The sequence below is a fragment of the Engraulis encrasicolus genome, chromosome 20 (genome assembly GCF_034702125.1).
Source record: "Engraulis encrasicolus isolate BLACKSEA-1 chromosome 20, IST_EnEncr_1.0, whole genome shotgun sequence".
Classification (NCBI taxonomy): Eukaryota; Metazoa; Chordata; class Actinopteri; order Clupeiformes; family Engraulidae; genus Engraulis; species Engraulis encrasicolus.
Window position 1 is genome coordinate 5,691,057 of NC_085876.1, and position 14,397 is coordinate 5,705,453.

The following is a 14,397-nucleotide window of genomic DNA, read 5'->3' on the forward strand; positions in this document are numbered from 1 at the left end:
TGGCAAGACGTAAGTGTGCTGTCTGGGCATGATATTCCACCTGTTTGTTAGCAGATGCAAACGAAAATAGCCAGCTCAACATCTAAACAGGTTATCTTCATTGGCCTTCTCTGATAGCCTACAATGTTCAGTTTTTGGGAATGTAATTGCCACAAATTCCATGAAATGAATGACAGGTTCACAATATTTGCGCACGACACAATCTCACGCAATATAGGCCTACACATGTGTTTCTAACCCCATCCCGCATTGGTTTACACTGACGCTAATGTTTAGACGGCCAATGTTTAGATTTTTAAAAAAATATATTATTATTATTTTTATTTCTGTCTTCAATTAGTCCTAGCCTCGTATTGACCTTGCAAATGTCCAGTGGGCAAGCCGGCTGTTTAGATCGACCCATGAGCTCCGACTTCTCAGCTGTTACGTTGATTGACAGCAAATGTCTTACGCTATTAAAATAACCTGAATGGAGGCAATCACTAAGAAAATAAAATGAAAAGTACATGCTGTCGGTACCTTACCTGTCGCTTCTGCCTTATCTGTCGCTCTTGTCACCTGATTGGCTGAAATGAACGATCCATGTTTTAGAGGCTGTCCGGGTTATCGCCTGTTCATAAACAATCGTATTTTAAGTTTTCCTGGTAGACTGTTCGTTTTTATTTAATAACAAAACACCGTGAAGCAGAACATTAACATTGAAATCGCGTCGCATTCATCGATCTTAATGTACTGAAATGAATTTCGACACAGGCTTGTTATACCCCCTGATTTACTATGTTTACTGCTAAGCTAATGTAGCACGTTGTGTAACACACGACCACCGGTACATTAAGTTTATATTGGCCGCGAAATATTTTACATCTGTAAGTTAATACAGTATACTATTTTACATCTATAACCTATCTATAGCCTACTATTTCCACGATCTGCTTACCTTGATCCCCACAGATACCACGCAAAACGCCAAAATACGAGGGAATGCACTCATTGACTGAATATTGCTACTGTGACAGACTGAGCAAGTGACTGGATTACATTAACTTGCTTTTCGTTTTTACCTGGTAACAATTATATAATAATTATATTCTCTATAACATAACAACGTTAAAAATGCAACTAAGTAGAAGCTTGCAGGGACACCAGTGTTTTATTTCACCTTTATTTTGGAATTCCCAGATGCCAGTTTAAATCAGCTGAAATAACTTACAGTATTAAGTAATGTGCCATTTATATATATATTTTTTAAAAACAACAACAAAAAAACAAACAAACAAACAAAAAACTTATACACTGCATACCCCTACTTGAATAAAAATAACATTTTGTTAAACAGGTGCATGAGTAAGGGACAGCTCTTCCACATACCCATGTCATTGTAATGGGGGCAGGCGTTTGTTTACATTTCAAAAAAAACATCTTCATTTATTCCCAATAACATTCAAAAGGTTATGCAACATCAGCAGACAACTAGCAAACAGACAGTGATACCTTTTGGGATGGTATTTGGATTAGGCCTATGTTAAGAAGGTTTTTAATACAATCAAAGTCTGCCCCCATTAGAATAGCTCAGATCTCAGAAAGAGCTGAGTCAAAAGAATGCCATCATCACCGGGTAGCCTACTGACAAGTCAAGGGTAGCATGAGCTATACAACAGCATATTGAATTGGCAGAAACTATCTTTTAAGAGACAAATGGTTGAGTAATCCAGTGCCACTTTGATTTTATGGGCATTCTAATTTACCAGAAATCACCAGACATAACCTTCCATTCATTTTCAATGGTTTTTTTTTCTTCTGGTGAGTTAGAATGTCCATACCACCATAAATCTATGGGACAATGAAGAGGGAAGTGTGGGTGACCAGATCACAAAAAAAAACAGCTGGCATCAAAGCATCAAGGATATCTGGGCTTCTATAACCCTGATGCAATGCCACTGCCCATTGACTTCAATGGTGCGACACCTTCCATTCTGACACACATTGAGACACACTGCCATGCAAAGCAAGTAAGAGTGTGGGAAGATATAATCACAAATAGTAGCTACATTCCTGTCCTGATGCATCTGCCAGATGGCAATCTAGCAAAGAACTTGTGCCGAGGGTGCAGTAACACATGGAGAACCATGATGTGACGCAGTATGTGATGGTTTATTAGCAGTTTTGTGGTTGTAGTGTCTTCTACAGGGTTCACAAGAAGTGTAGATTTTGCAGAGGTTTTGGTGGCCCATGACTGGTCCTGGATGGTGCACCACCTCCACCGAATCTCCCCTGATGCTGATGAGTTGGACATGCTGGAAATGTCATCTAAAGTTTGGCAAAGAGAGAAGATTAGAGGACAGTGCGTGCGTGCGTGCGTGCGTGTGTGTGTGTTATTAACCCATTTTAGCCTGATGCTGCATACACGATGCATTGTCCAAGGCGCCTAAAGTGACATGGGTGCATTCCAATATGCAGACTCCTGTCCATTCTCATGCAAGATGATGGTCTTGGCTTTTAAATGCAACTAATTTCATGTTTTTATGTGCCTCAGAGGCTGAGCAAGTTAGGTTTTTACCGCCCCTGGCAAAAAGTATGGAATCACCTGTCGTGGAGGATGTTCATTCAGTCATTTTTATTTTTTAGAAATATGATGGATCACAGACCTGACTCAGAACTGAACTCATTTCAAAGGGCAACTGTCTGGCCTTAAGAAACACCAAAAGAAATCATGAAAAGTAATTCCATTAGTAAGTAAGAGTTACTTTTTTAGAGCATGCATAGGGAAAAAAATATGGAATGACTCAGCTCTGAGGAAAAAAATATGGAATCATGAAAAACAAACACACAAACAAGCACTTCAAAAACTTTTTCTGGATTTTGGAACAACGTACAGCCTCGGAGTAATAGTATTAATGAGAAAAAACGGTATCCTTTATCAATTTGGCTTCAAATGTCTCTGATTACAGTGACAGAACATCTTGGGACCTTGCCATTGACCATTTAAAAGTGATACTGTCCCATTTTGGAAATAAGCTCATATTACACATCCCCCTGAGTTAAATAACTGAGTTTTACCTTTCTCCTGTACTTTCAACCGTTCTCTGAGAACGGCAGTGCAAATTTTTACCTCCAAGCTAGCAATTAACTTGGACTCCTATGAGACTAGTTAGCTGCCAGCTGAAATGTGTTCAGTTCTGAGTCGGGTCTGTGATCCATCATATTTCTAAAAAATAAAAACGACTGAATGAACGTCCTCCACAACAGGTGATTCCATACTTTTGCCAGGGAGGGACTGTATATGGGTTGTAATAACCAACCTACCGTAGAGCACATTTGTTGTCAATACTTGAGTAATGTCGTTGACCGCCCTCCTCCTCCAGGTGAGCCATTCGTGTACATCCGTGGACTGGCAGCAACACAGCATCTGAACAGACAAAATCCAAGGCGACATTGCAGTACAAAACTATTAGATTACAGTCTTGCATTACATTTTGTGGTAATGCAGTTATGAGTGTTACAACACACCCCAGTTGCAGGCTTATTATTGTGCTTCTGGGTTCACTCTGGGTGTGTGTAGAGTAGTTTATCTAAGTGGCCTCTGTCTTCAGTCTACAAGAAAGTAAGCTGNATCTGTTGTGTCTCATCTGAATTTTAATATAATACTCCTCTTGTAGAATATACCCCCATGTGGACTTTGGGAATCATAGACGTTTTGACATTTATTTTTTCCACAATTAAGACCTCTGTGTCATATTCCCAAGGAATGGTAGCATCGCATCTGCTCTGCTGTGCTGAGTCAAAGTAATTCATAAGCCTACTGGTTGTGTTTTCCCTGCCCATTCACAACTTTGATGGCCTGCAATTTATTCAGATGTGTTCTACAACTTTTTGATGAAACTTCCATTTTACATTTGATACCACAAACTAGGCTTACTTGTTGTGCTGTGTGGATTTTTGTTAAGCAGGGATCTCACTTACCAATTAGCATGTTCTCCTCTTGTTACCAGCATCAGTCTGAACCTGACTGGACACCTGTGCACGCCACCATATGTGAACTCTGAGGGCAAGTGTAGAAGCCTGGCAAATAAAGACAGGAATAAGTCTCAGTATCACTGTAGGCTGTACAGCAGGGTGGGCAACTTTCATTATAAGGTGGGCCAACATTTTTAATTACCACAATCAGTGGGCCACATCACCACGCACTTGAGAGAATTTACAAAAGGATACTTCACTTTTTCTTTATTTATACCTGAATGCTTACACTATTGATTTATAGGGGGTTAAAAACTGTCCTTTTTCTTTTTTTAAAAAAGTGAGAAGTTGGGCTGCATGTGGCGCCCGAGCCTCCAGTTGCCCATCCCTGCTGTACAGTATCCTAACAGAAAGGCTCTCATAGTATTTCAAATAATGGTCTATATAAAAACTGGTTATAATAGGTACAGTGCAGCAGCATAAACAGGGTTGAGGGGGTGGTTTCTTTTATTTCGTTGTACCTACCGAGTAGTAGTTTAGCCAATGTCTGTGTGACACGTTCATGCTGCCACCTCCACAGCATCCTCTTCACAACCGCAGGGGCAAAACACCTGAAAACATAATAATGTAATCCTTTTTCAGTCCAAGATATAGACTAGAAAATGAGTGACAGCATCACAATCAGGTATGCAAGTGTAGTGGACCCCCCCCATTTTTGTCTTTTTGTTATTCCCTTATTCTCACTCCCTGTCTTTTTGTTGTCCTGTCAGAAGTTGTCTTTTAGTTTAATTATGCTGTTGCACGTTCTCGCCAATAGATGGCATCATAGGACCAGCAATGAGTGCAGAGACCCTCTGGTGCAGTAGCCAGTGACTTCGGTCACATAAAGAACGAAACGTGGAAGTGACAGGCTTTGTTATGATACAGAAGGCAGCAGTGTCAGCTGTACAGTTATGCTGAGGAAAATGTAAATAAACAACGAACTCAGCAAAACTCAACACACTTGAGGACCTTATTCATTGAGTGTGCAACATAAGCATTCACGCAATAATGCCACCAGGTCACATTTAAGATTTAACTAGGAGTATTTTGTTATGGATCTTATGTAGTGATAGACTTACCATTTCTTGTTATGGCATATCTGGCCTATTCCCAAGAGAAGGCTGATGTCCCTGTCTGTTGATCTGATTTTGACGTCGGCAAGATGCTTCGTGCTGTCTGGGTTTCAAACCTAGTGGTGAAATGACAAGGGATTTTATGTAAACAAAATGCTTATTTCAGTAAGTGTACATACAGTAAACAGATCTAAGAAGTTCCCAGAGCACCCTACGATAGCTGGCATGGTTGGCACAAAGACCCAAAGAGCAAAATTGTCCCAAGATTGTCTTCCAAACAATTCCACTCCAAACATTTTCCTTCTGAAATAAACAATGTCCATATCCAATCAAACCTCAGTAGGCAGCTATCTCGTCAGGTCGGCCTTACCATAGACACATCTGTGGCCCGTAAATTTACAATCTCAAACGTCATCACCATATAAGCCATGGCACAACACAAGCGTTTTTTTTCTTATAATAAACAAGATATCTCGGCACGTTTGCGCTAGTTATCTGAACACTGATTGTTAGCGAATGCCCGAAATAGTGTAGAGCTAGCTGCCATTTATGTTATGCTAGCTAGAGTCAAGTCATCTCATCCAAACTAGCCACAGTAAGGGGGGAATTACGCTTCAAATGAACGGGAATGACTAAAAACTTTAGAAATATATTGTTAGAATGTACCGTATACAAGGTTAGTCTATGAGGTTAAATAGTTTTCTTACATATATATCTCAGTTACGTACCTTATCTTCTGCACGAATCGAGGCCTCCTGTTTCATTGGCACGAATGAATGAAAAATCCTGTCAGGGAGCGGAGCAGTTAACTGCAGCCGTTTGTTTACAGTTGTTACCAGGGCAACGCAGCTAGGACCCCAAAGCGACAGATAAGGCAGAAGCGACAGGTAAGGTACCGACAACATGCTAAACTGCCAGAAGACGTGTCATCTAGGCAGGTGAGGGGACGTCACAGTGGCTTGTGTTCTAAAACCTTGCGACTGCGATTTGACATGATTAATCTTTTGAAACTGCTTGCAACAGCTCGCAACTCCGTGCGACGATTGATTCACACCACTGCAACTCGTCGCTGCAACTCTCTGCAACCTTCCCGTCTCGTCGCGAATCTTTGATGTGAACTGGCCTTTAGTGTAGAAGTAGGCCTACTTTCTGATTGTGATAAGGCAAATAAACAAAAGGTTATCTTTAGGAAAGAATTACTTTTTTTTTTTTTTTTAAACAAATCAACCAAACACTTCGCTGAAGAACTAACATTTAGACATGGGCACAAGGCAGTACGAGGTGAAAGAATGAAAGGAAGTCAAAAACTATTTTATAATTTTATTGATGGCAATTAACCATGGTTTTATTTTTCACTCATTCAAATAGTAATGGCTTTAAAATTAAGTAGACGTCCTTATTATCCAAAGTCACCCTAGTCCATTTAAACAAGTCATAGAAAAATATATACTTAACACTTTTTACAATACTGGTTTTGGTCCAAACAAAAGTGGATCAGTATAGCCAATATACCTTTAGTCGTCAAAGGATCCCCAATTTGCATTTAAGAGTCTTTTAAATGGATTTGGGCAACTTTGAACAAAGGGCTTTACATAATAATAAAATCTAAAAGACAAATGCTGAACAAAAAAGGTTTCCTTTAACACCCACGCGCAGAAAACAAAACAGGGAAAAAAAAATCACATAAAAAAGAAAGAAAACACTATTTACAAGTATTTTGTAATATTGAAAGGCCAATTAAGAGCAAGAAAGTACAGAGACAGAGCAAGAGGGAGAGACTGAGCAAGAGATAGAGATGGGAGAGAAGGTTTTTTTATAGACGAGAGAGAGAGAGAGAGAGAGAGAGAGAGAGAAAGAAAGAAAGAGAGCAATATGAACAGATTTTGAAAACTACAGAATTACAGAGGTGTTTTTTTTCCAGGGGCTTCTTCTTAAACCCCCCACAGTGCACCCTCTTGTATAAACACATTCATTAGCTTCTCCTCATGTAAGACGGCACTCGACCACACTGGCTACCACCTCAAACTCTAAACCCAGCTCAGACACGCCAACATACATACACACACGCTCAGCCCTGTTACTGTACACAAGAACGTGCAAACGCGTACCCTTTCACACACCACTCATGCGCACCTACACACTCTTTTTAACAGCTGTACAGGGAGGGGGGGGAGAAACATGTACACGTACAACCACACGAACAAACGTACAGACACACGCACGCGCGCTTAAGCGTCCATCTCTGTTCAGCACATTTTTCAAAACAACATCTGTACATACAGCAAACTCCGGCAGCCTGACACAGTAAAAGGGAAAAAAAAGAAAGAAAGAAAACAAAATCAAAACCAAAATGTCTTTGCTGCCACGTCCGAACATCAACCTGATCAGCCCACTGGGGGAAAAAAAAGAAAGAAAAAGGGAAAAAAATCAAAAGAGAAACCAAAATAAAAAGATTTCAATCCCCTTAACTGGATTGTGTCAACTCCATCGAATTCGTTTTGCATTTGTGTTTATGATCCAACCCCCCCCCCCGTTCCACAATGCCTCAAAATAACGCTCAAGTCCTTGCTCACGACAATGGATGTTAAAAATAGACCCTCATAGTCACATGAAGCAGAGGTTTGTGGCTTGATTGACATTTTTGTTATTATATTATTATTTTTGCTTTTTTTTCTCCTTTTTTACTTTTTCTTAAGCGTCAAGTGTTTGTTTTTAAAGTCTGTTTGGTTGTTTTTATTTATTTGATTCTATTTATTCGCTCAAGTCCCGTGTTTGTGAGTGTAAGTGCGAGCGTTTTTGCTCCATTCTTCTTCTTTCCTTCCGATTACTGACCCCAAAAGGTCACACCAGGTGTCCTCTGTGCTGCAAACACACCGCTCATCCTCTTCTCTCTTTGCCCTCCCTCCACCAGGCAGGTGCCCTGCAGTTACCAGAGGTTGCCCAGCGGAGGGAGCCCTTGCTCCGTGTCCATCGTGTGTCTTTGTCACGTCTACTTCCTGCGCCGCACTGCTGTCTTGATCTTGCGCCCAGCGATGGGAGTGGGTGGACCCCCGGAACTCTTCACCGACCTGTAGCATCACATCAGTTAAATTAACACATTTTTGTCAACTATCAAGGATTATGTATATTGACCAAAGCATGAAGTATAACAAACACAATTTCTATTGAAATTATTTTCTTTAAAAAGGTGATTTAGTAATGAACTTCGCTTTGTAGAAAAAAAGAAAGATATCAGCATGGATAAAGGAGAAAGCATACATCTAGGATTAAGCAGACATTGTTGCACTGAAGTAAGGCCCTCGATATGCTTGCTGCAGGATACGTGTGCGCAGGTGCATGAACACATGAACATGCGTATTTCATGTAAATTTTGCGCGTGTTAGATATGGATATTTATATGGATTATTTTACATCACGATAGCGATAATCATCACGATTTAGCCTAAAAAAAAAAAAAAATCAATAAATAAATAAATAAATCCATAGTCAACCAGTTTGACGGAAAGGGTCGAAAAAAATCTGTCATCGCCTGTATTCACCAGTCATCTCGTTTCCCAATGTGAGAGTCCCACAAACCAAGAAAACCACAGATGCGCAAATTGCGGCCATGAGAGTAAACAGCAAGGTTCACGTTAGCCAGCTGTGGCCGGACATTGGCATGAATGACCGGCAAAATACAATGTCCTCGGACAAAATGTCCGACAAAAAATGACTGCAATTAGTCAGTGAATGATATTAGCTCATTTTAAATACAGCCGTCTCCAAAAGTGTTGTCGCCTATCCATCTGTTTTGAATAATAACCCGACATTCAATTAATCACTTGGCTTCAGAAGTCACTCATATGAAAGCTACAACCCTCCCGAATGAAGTTTTATGTACAAAAATAAATTTCATGCGCCAAAGAAAGATTGACCCTTTAATGAACACAGACAGGGCAGAATATGAAAAAAGAAACATTGTACATAAAGTGAAACATGGTAGGGATACAGTTCTAATAAGGAACTGCATGCATGCTGCAGGTGTTTGAGGGCTTTTATCATAGATTAAATCATGAAGTTAAAAATGTATTGCTCTACGAATAGCAAATCTGTCACCATCTCTCATTGACCTGGCTAGATGTGAGGTATAATCTGCGATCTGCTTACCCGATGTTGAATGCTGGAGTGGAGTTGAAAGCGAAGCCTCCTCCAGGAGCCGTGGGTTGGGGGGCGGCGGCCGGAGCAGCAGCGTTGGGGCCACCGCCGAACGTGAAAATCCCCGAGCCAGCGGCAGCCGGCGCCCCAAATGCACTGGCACCACCAAACTGGAAACCACCGCCTGACAGGAAAGAAAATCGATTAAGGAAAAAGGTTCTTCCAGAGTTACAATTGCTGCATTCTAACATCTGCCTATTAACATACTGCTACCATCAACTCTCTACTTTGAAAACTATATAAAAAAGGTACACACTAACTGCACTGTTTTATAAGGCAGTGTATTTATTGGGTTGTATATGTGGCAGGAGCAGACAATTTTGACTAGATCTTAACTTGAGAGGAAGGGAAAGAGCAGCAGTTCCAAAAGATATTTGGTTTTGTTCGTCTCAGAATAACCTTCCCAAGCATTGTTTTCAATACAATTACAGCAAAACACAGAAAAAACACAGTAAAAACACAGAAATGAAATGTTTAAATTACTGCCATAATAATTCTTTGTCCAAGAGCTGATCTGCAGTCCCTACCTTGGCCAGCGGTGGTGCTGGAGGATCCGAATGCCGGCGTGGCGTTGGCCGCCTGTCCGAAGACTGGTGCGGCGCTGGGCTTGGCCCCGAAGGCTGGGGGCTGCGAGGTGGCCGCCGAGAAGGAGGGGGTGGAGGAGCCGAACGCAGGGGCGGCTGGCTGCTGCGTTGCCGCCTGGCCAAATGAGCCAAAACCACCAGAGGAAGGGGCGCCGCTGAAGGAGAAGGGTGACGGGGCTGCAGGAGAGGGGGAAGGGGGGAGAAGAGATGGGTGGATGCTTAGATTTCAAGTCTATCTGAACAGTTTCACAGGTAAAAGCAAGGTCTGACATTAGTTAAATTTAAGGTCAGAAATTCTGTCGGCATTAAAATCTCTACAGGCTTCGAGGAAAGCGATGGGGCTTTGGGAGTGGAGAGAGACAGGAGGATGTTTATTAGAGATGATTAGGTTTAACTGTACAGAAGTTTAGACCCTGAGGACGGCTAAGGCCAAAACGCTGGCATGATGCACAGACAGACACTTTCAGAATTTAAGGTCAGGAATAGTGTTGGCTGCGACATCTCATTCTGCAGACTTTGAACAGTTATAATGACAGCTGGAGAGTGGGAGGATGGCAGCCATCAGCTTCCAATTGGAAATGCCAAGCTGGTGATTTCAGCTTGTAATCAATCAACAGGGACAGATACAGCAATATTTAATTCATGGGAAATAGTGTCAATGAAATGACTTGTAATCAGGCTGAAACCAATCATTCCAATCTGGACTGCTAGGCCTGTAACACCTGTGTGTGTGTGTGCGCGCGCGCCCTACCTGCAGATGCGGGCGTGGAGGAGGTGGCGGCTCCAAAGGGGTAGGGGGGCGGTGCGGCGGCGGTGGTCGATGCCCCGAAGAGGAAGGGCTGAGAGGGGGTGGCGGAGGTGGCAGCAGGAGCAGCGGGAGCCGTGCTAACGTCCTGCGGCTGCGAACCAAATAGGAAGGGCGCCTTAGCCGGTGGCGCGTCAGTGGCAGAGCTCTGGCCGAACAGGAAGGTGCCGGTGGAGGCTGGTGCGGGGGCAGGGGCGGCCAGGGAAGAGGTGGTGGTGCTGGCGGAGGCTCCGAAGAGGCTGGGGGCGGGGGGAGTGGTGGAGGGGGTGCTGGAGGAGGCAGCTGCCATGAAGCCGCCGAAAGCTGGCTTGGTAGCAGATGCGTCTAGAGGAAATAAATTAGGACGTTCACCACATCAGAAATCAACATTACAACTGAGTTTACCAACTTAACAGCCCATCATTTGTTTTAGAGAGGGGCAGGTAACAGCTCCTCAGTTACTAGCTAATGAAAGTTTATTGCCTTTACATATTATTGTTAATGCGTTTGTGTATAAATGCAATATGCTTATATGTATTTTTAGCTAATATGCATAAAAAAGCCAACAAAAATACAAAATGACTGATTTTATAATTGGTAACAAGAGATATGGTCTTAAATTGGTATCAGGAACAGCAAAAAAGAGGAAGTAAAGGGTATTTCATAAACTATCAGAGCCATGGATAATTGTGACTAGCCACAGGAACACAGGACACAAGTGGGCAGGGGAGGTCTATTGACTTACTCATAGCATAATCTGGTCTTATATCTGATGAATCTGTGGCCTTTTAAATGTATTCACTTCTAAAAGTAGAGCCCTGAAAGCTCCTCTTGTCGATAGAAGGCATAGAGCTAGCTCTTTAAAGACAAAATGTATGATTTTAGAGGTCAATATGTTTTTTTGAAGCACCGAGTAGCTTCGAGACCTTGACTTGCACATTCTGAAAAAAAAAAAATCTGAATAGAAAATAGATGGAAAAAAGTGACTCAGTTCAGACATGTGGCTGGTTTTCTTGTGGCTAGTCATATTTAATGGCGTACAGCAACTCACCTGTGCTTCCCCCAAAGGTGAAGGAAGGTTTGGAGTCCTCTGGCTCGCTCTTCTCCGCAGGCTTCCCGAAGCTGAAGACTGGCGCTGTAGACTCCGCAGCAGCGGCGGGAGCAGCAGCCGTGACATCAGTCTTCCCGAAGGTGAACCCTCCTCCGACAGGAGCCGTGGAGGTGACGGACTTCTCTGGCTCTTTAACCGCTCCGAACACGAAGCCGCCGCCGCCGCTACTCGAGACAGCCGGGGCGGCAGCGCTCGCATCCTTCTCGAAGGAGAAGGTAGGGGCAGACAGCGTCGGCTCCTTGGGCGCTGCTACAGCGGCCTCGCCAAAGACGGGCAGCGAGGAGGTGGTGGTGGCAGCAGCAGAGGAGGAGGAGTCCTGGGGGGTGGAGAAACTAAAGGTGGGGGCGGGGGCTGCCGTAGTGGTGGTATCTGTCGTCGTCGTCTCCTCTGGTTTGGAGAGACCGAAGGTGAAGCCAGTGGAGGGGGCAGGGGAGTCTGTGACAGACGCAGGGGGAGGGGTACTCGATGCAGGTGTTGCGCTCGACATGCCAAATGTCACGCTACCGCCGCTGCTGGAACCAAACTTGAAGCCTCCACCTAAGCTAGGGGCGTCAGCCTTCTTAGAGTCTTCAGAGGAGGAGGTGGATGATGAGGAGAGGCCGAATGTGAAGCCTCCGGTCGAGGCTTCGGTGGTGGCTGTAGACGATGAATCAGAAGCTGCGGTGCTACCGAACTTAAAACCTCCCGTAGAGGACGAAGAGTCCGACGCGCCTCCGAACTTGAAGCCGCCACCGCTGGAGGAGTCTGAGGTGCTGCTGCCACCGAACTTAAAGCCGCCAGAGGGGGCGCTAGAGGAGGATGAGGAATCGGTGGCGGTGGTGCCGAACTTGAAGCCACCCGTGGAGGCGGCCGGGGTACTACTGCTGCTGCTGCTGCTGCTGAGGCCAAACTTGAAGCCTCCAGAACTGGAGTCAGAGGCTGCTGAGGAACCAAACACTGATGCTGGTGGAGAGGGTGGGGACGGGTCAAAGAACAGAGAGATGTTAGTAAGGGATAATTGAGGGAATACCCTTTTTATAAGCAAAAAATATGGGGAGAAGTTCTAAAGAAAATTGGAGAACATACAACAGAACACAACACTTTCAGAATAACATTCTAGCAAAGAGAATTCTTTTGCAGAATGCTATAAGACACACACTCCCATCCACCTGCTTATTTCACAGAAATGGAACTCATCCAATCAGATTCAGTCATCAATGCTACCTTTAGGCTCCACTTTGGCTCCGGGCTTGTTGGTCTGACACGCCACACACTGCAGGTCGTCCCCCTTGTTCTGGACGCAGCACACATCACACTCCCAGCTGCCCTCCGCCTTCTTGAACTTGTCCCCGAAGCCCACTAGGGGCGCCGTGGAGCTGGAGGAGAGAGGGGGCAGGGAGGCAGGCGCCGCAGAGGATGCTCCTAAATAGGAATGGAGAATATACGTACAATAGGGGTCAAAATGACTGATCAATACCTTGTATAATAACTCATTTATAATAACTTCAAATTCCACGAATTCCACAATAGTATAAGCATTCCTTAATTGGATTCCTGGATTCCTTTAAAGTTATTCTACTGTACATGTGAGCTGGCACCATTATACACACTGTAGTAATAGATGGAAAGAATACTACTGAATATTACTACCAGAGTTGTCCGTGAGCACTCAGCAGGACCCCTGATGCATCGGCTATGAAATCGAGCATCCCATAACGACAAGTTGCCATTTGTCAGAGGCCAAGTAAAAAAAAAGCCCTGTCGACAAGCTTAGAATCCTACTGAAAAGCCAGTTTTGCTTGTAATAGGATTGGCAATGTGCTTTTCCTCTACCTACACACGCAAATGTTTAATATCGACAGTGATAAAGGCATTCAACAGTGATCTTGGCAAGGTATTCAAAGCTGTCTTCCAGTGGCTTTACAGTACCTGGTTTAGCAGTCTGGCAGGCCACGCACTTGGCGTCCTGTGCCTTGTTCTGCACCATGCAGGTGTCACACTCCCACGACCCCTCTGGCTTCTTGAACTTCTCCCCGAAACTCAGTAGCCCTCCTGATGAAGAGGAGGTTGTAGTAGCAGCAGCAGCATCGGGAGTACCGGCCGCAGTGGTGGTGGCGGAAGATGAGAAAGATGAAGAGGAGGGTGTGGAGAGAGAAGACGGCAGGGTGAGGCCAGGCTTGACGCCCGTGCCCGGCTTGGCGGTGTCGCAGGCCACGCACTTGAGCGCGTCGGGTTTGTTCTGCACCAGGCAGGTGTCGCACTCCCAGGTTCCCGCGGTAGGGGCGAACAGGGATGCCAGACCCGGGCCAGAGCTCGCCGATACAGACACCGCAGGGGGTTTACTGTCCAATTTGGAAGAGGAAGAGGAGGAGGATGAGTCTTTCTGGGGTTTAGAAGTCTGGCAAGCGACACACTTGGAGTCTGCTGCCACGTTCTGCACCATGCATGTGTCGCAGCTCCAGGAGCCCGACGCGGGCTTGAATTTGTCCCCGAAGCCGGAGAGGGGAAGGGCCGGAGCCGGCGTAGAGGAGGAGGAGGGGGTTGAGGTGGGGGTGCTGGAGGCAAAACCTGCGGAGGGAGCGAGACTATTTATACAGCTATGCCTACAATCAAAGTGAAATCGAAAACACTTGTGCCACTTTTACACAAGTTAAAAACTGAAGAATTCCAGGGTGA

At 44.3% G+C, this 14,397-nt stretch overlaps 1 protein-coding gene and 2 long non-coding RNA genes across 5 annotated transcripts in view; all 3 read right to left on the minus strand.

Moving 5' to 3' along the window:
- Nucleotides 1–2,130: 2,130 nt before the first annotated feature.
- Nucleotides 2,131–4,023, minus strand: LOC134435664 (uncharacterized). The gene is made up of 3 exons (XR_010032060.1): nt 3,961–4,023; nt 3,304–3,406; nt 2,131–2,307 (listed from the first exon to the last, which is right to left on the minus strand). It is a non-coding gene; the product is annotated as an uncharacterized LOC134435664 (long non-coding RNA).
- Nucleotides 4,024–4,485: 462 nt separating this feature from the next.
- Nucleotides 4,486–5,961, minus strand: LOC134436150 (uncharacterized). Its single transcript, XR_010032169.1, has 3 exons — nt 5,798–5,961; nt 5,076–5,185; nt 4,486–4,565 (listed from the first exon to the last, which is right to left on the minus strand). It is a non-coding gene; the product is annotated as an uncharacterized LOC134436150 (long non-coding RNA).
- A 415-nt stretch (nt 5,962–6,376) lies between these two features.
- The window catches only part of nup153 (nucleoporin 153), a 38,698-nt gene continuing 30,677 nt past the window's right edge, over nt 6,377–14,397 (minus strand). For all 3 annotated transcript variants that reach the window (XM_063185205.1, XM_063185206.1, XM_063185204.1), the window contains exons 16-22: nt 13,651–14,289; nt 12,946–13,143; nt 11,683–12,684; nt 10,599–10,976; nt 9,791–10,024; nt 9,216–9,387; nt 6,377–8,137 (exon numbers count right to left, since the gene is read on the minus strand). In XM_063185205.1, coding sequence (XP_063041275.1) covers nt 8,059–8,137; nt 9,216–9,387; nt 9,791–10,024; nt 10,599–10,976; nt 11,683–12,684; nt 12,946–13,143; nt 13,651–14,289 — 2,702 coding nt within the window. In that variant the 3' untranslated portion in view covers nt 6,377–8,058. The remainder of the gene's footprint in view (nt 8,138–9,215; nt 9,388–9,790; nt 10,025–10,598; nt 10,977–11,682; nt 12,685–12,945; nt 13,144–13,650; nt 14,290–14,397) is intronic.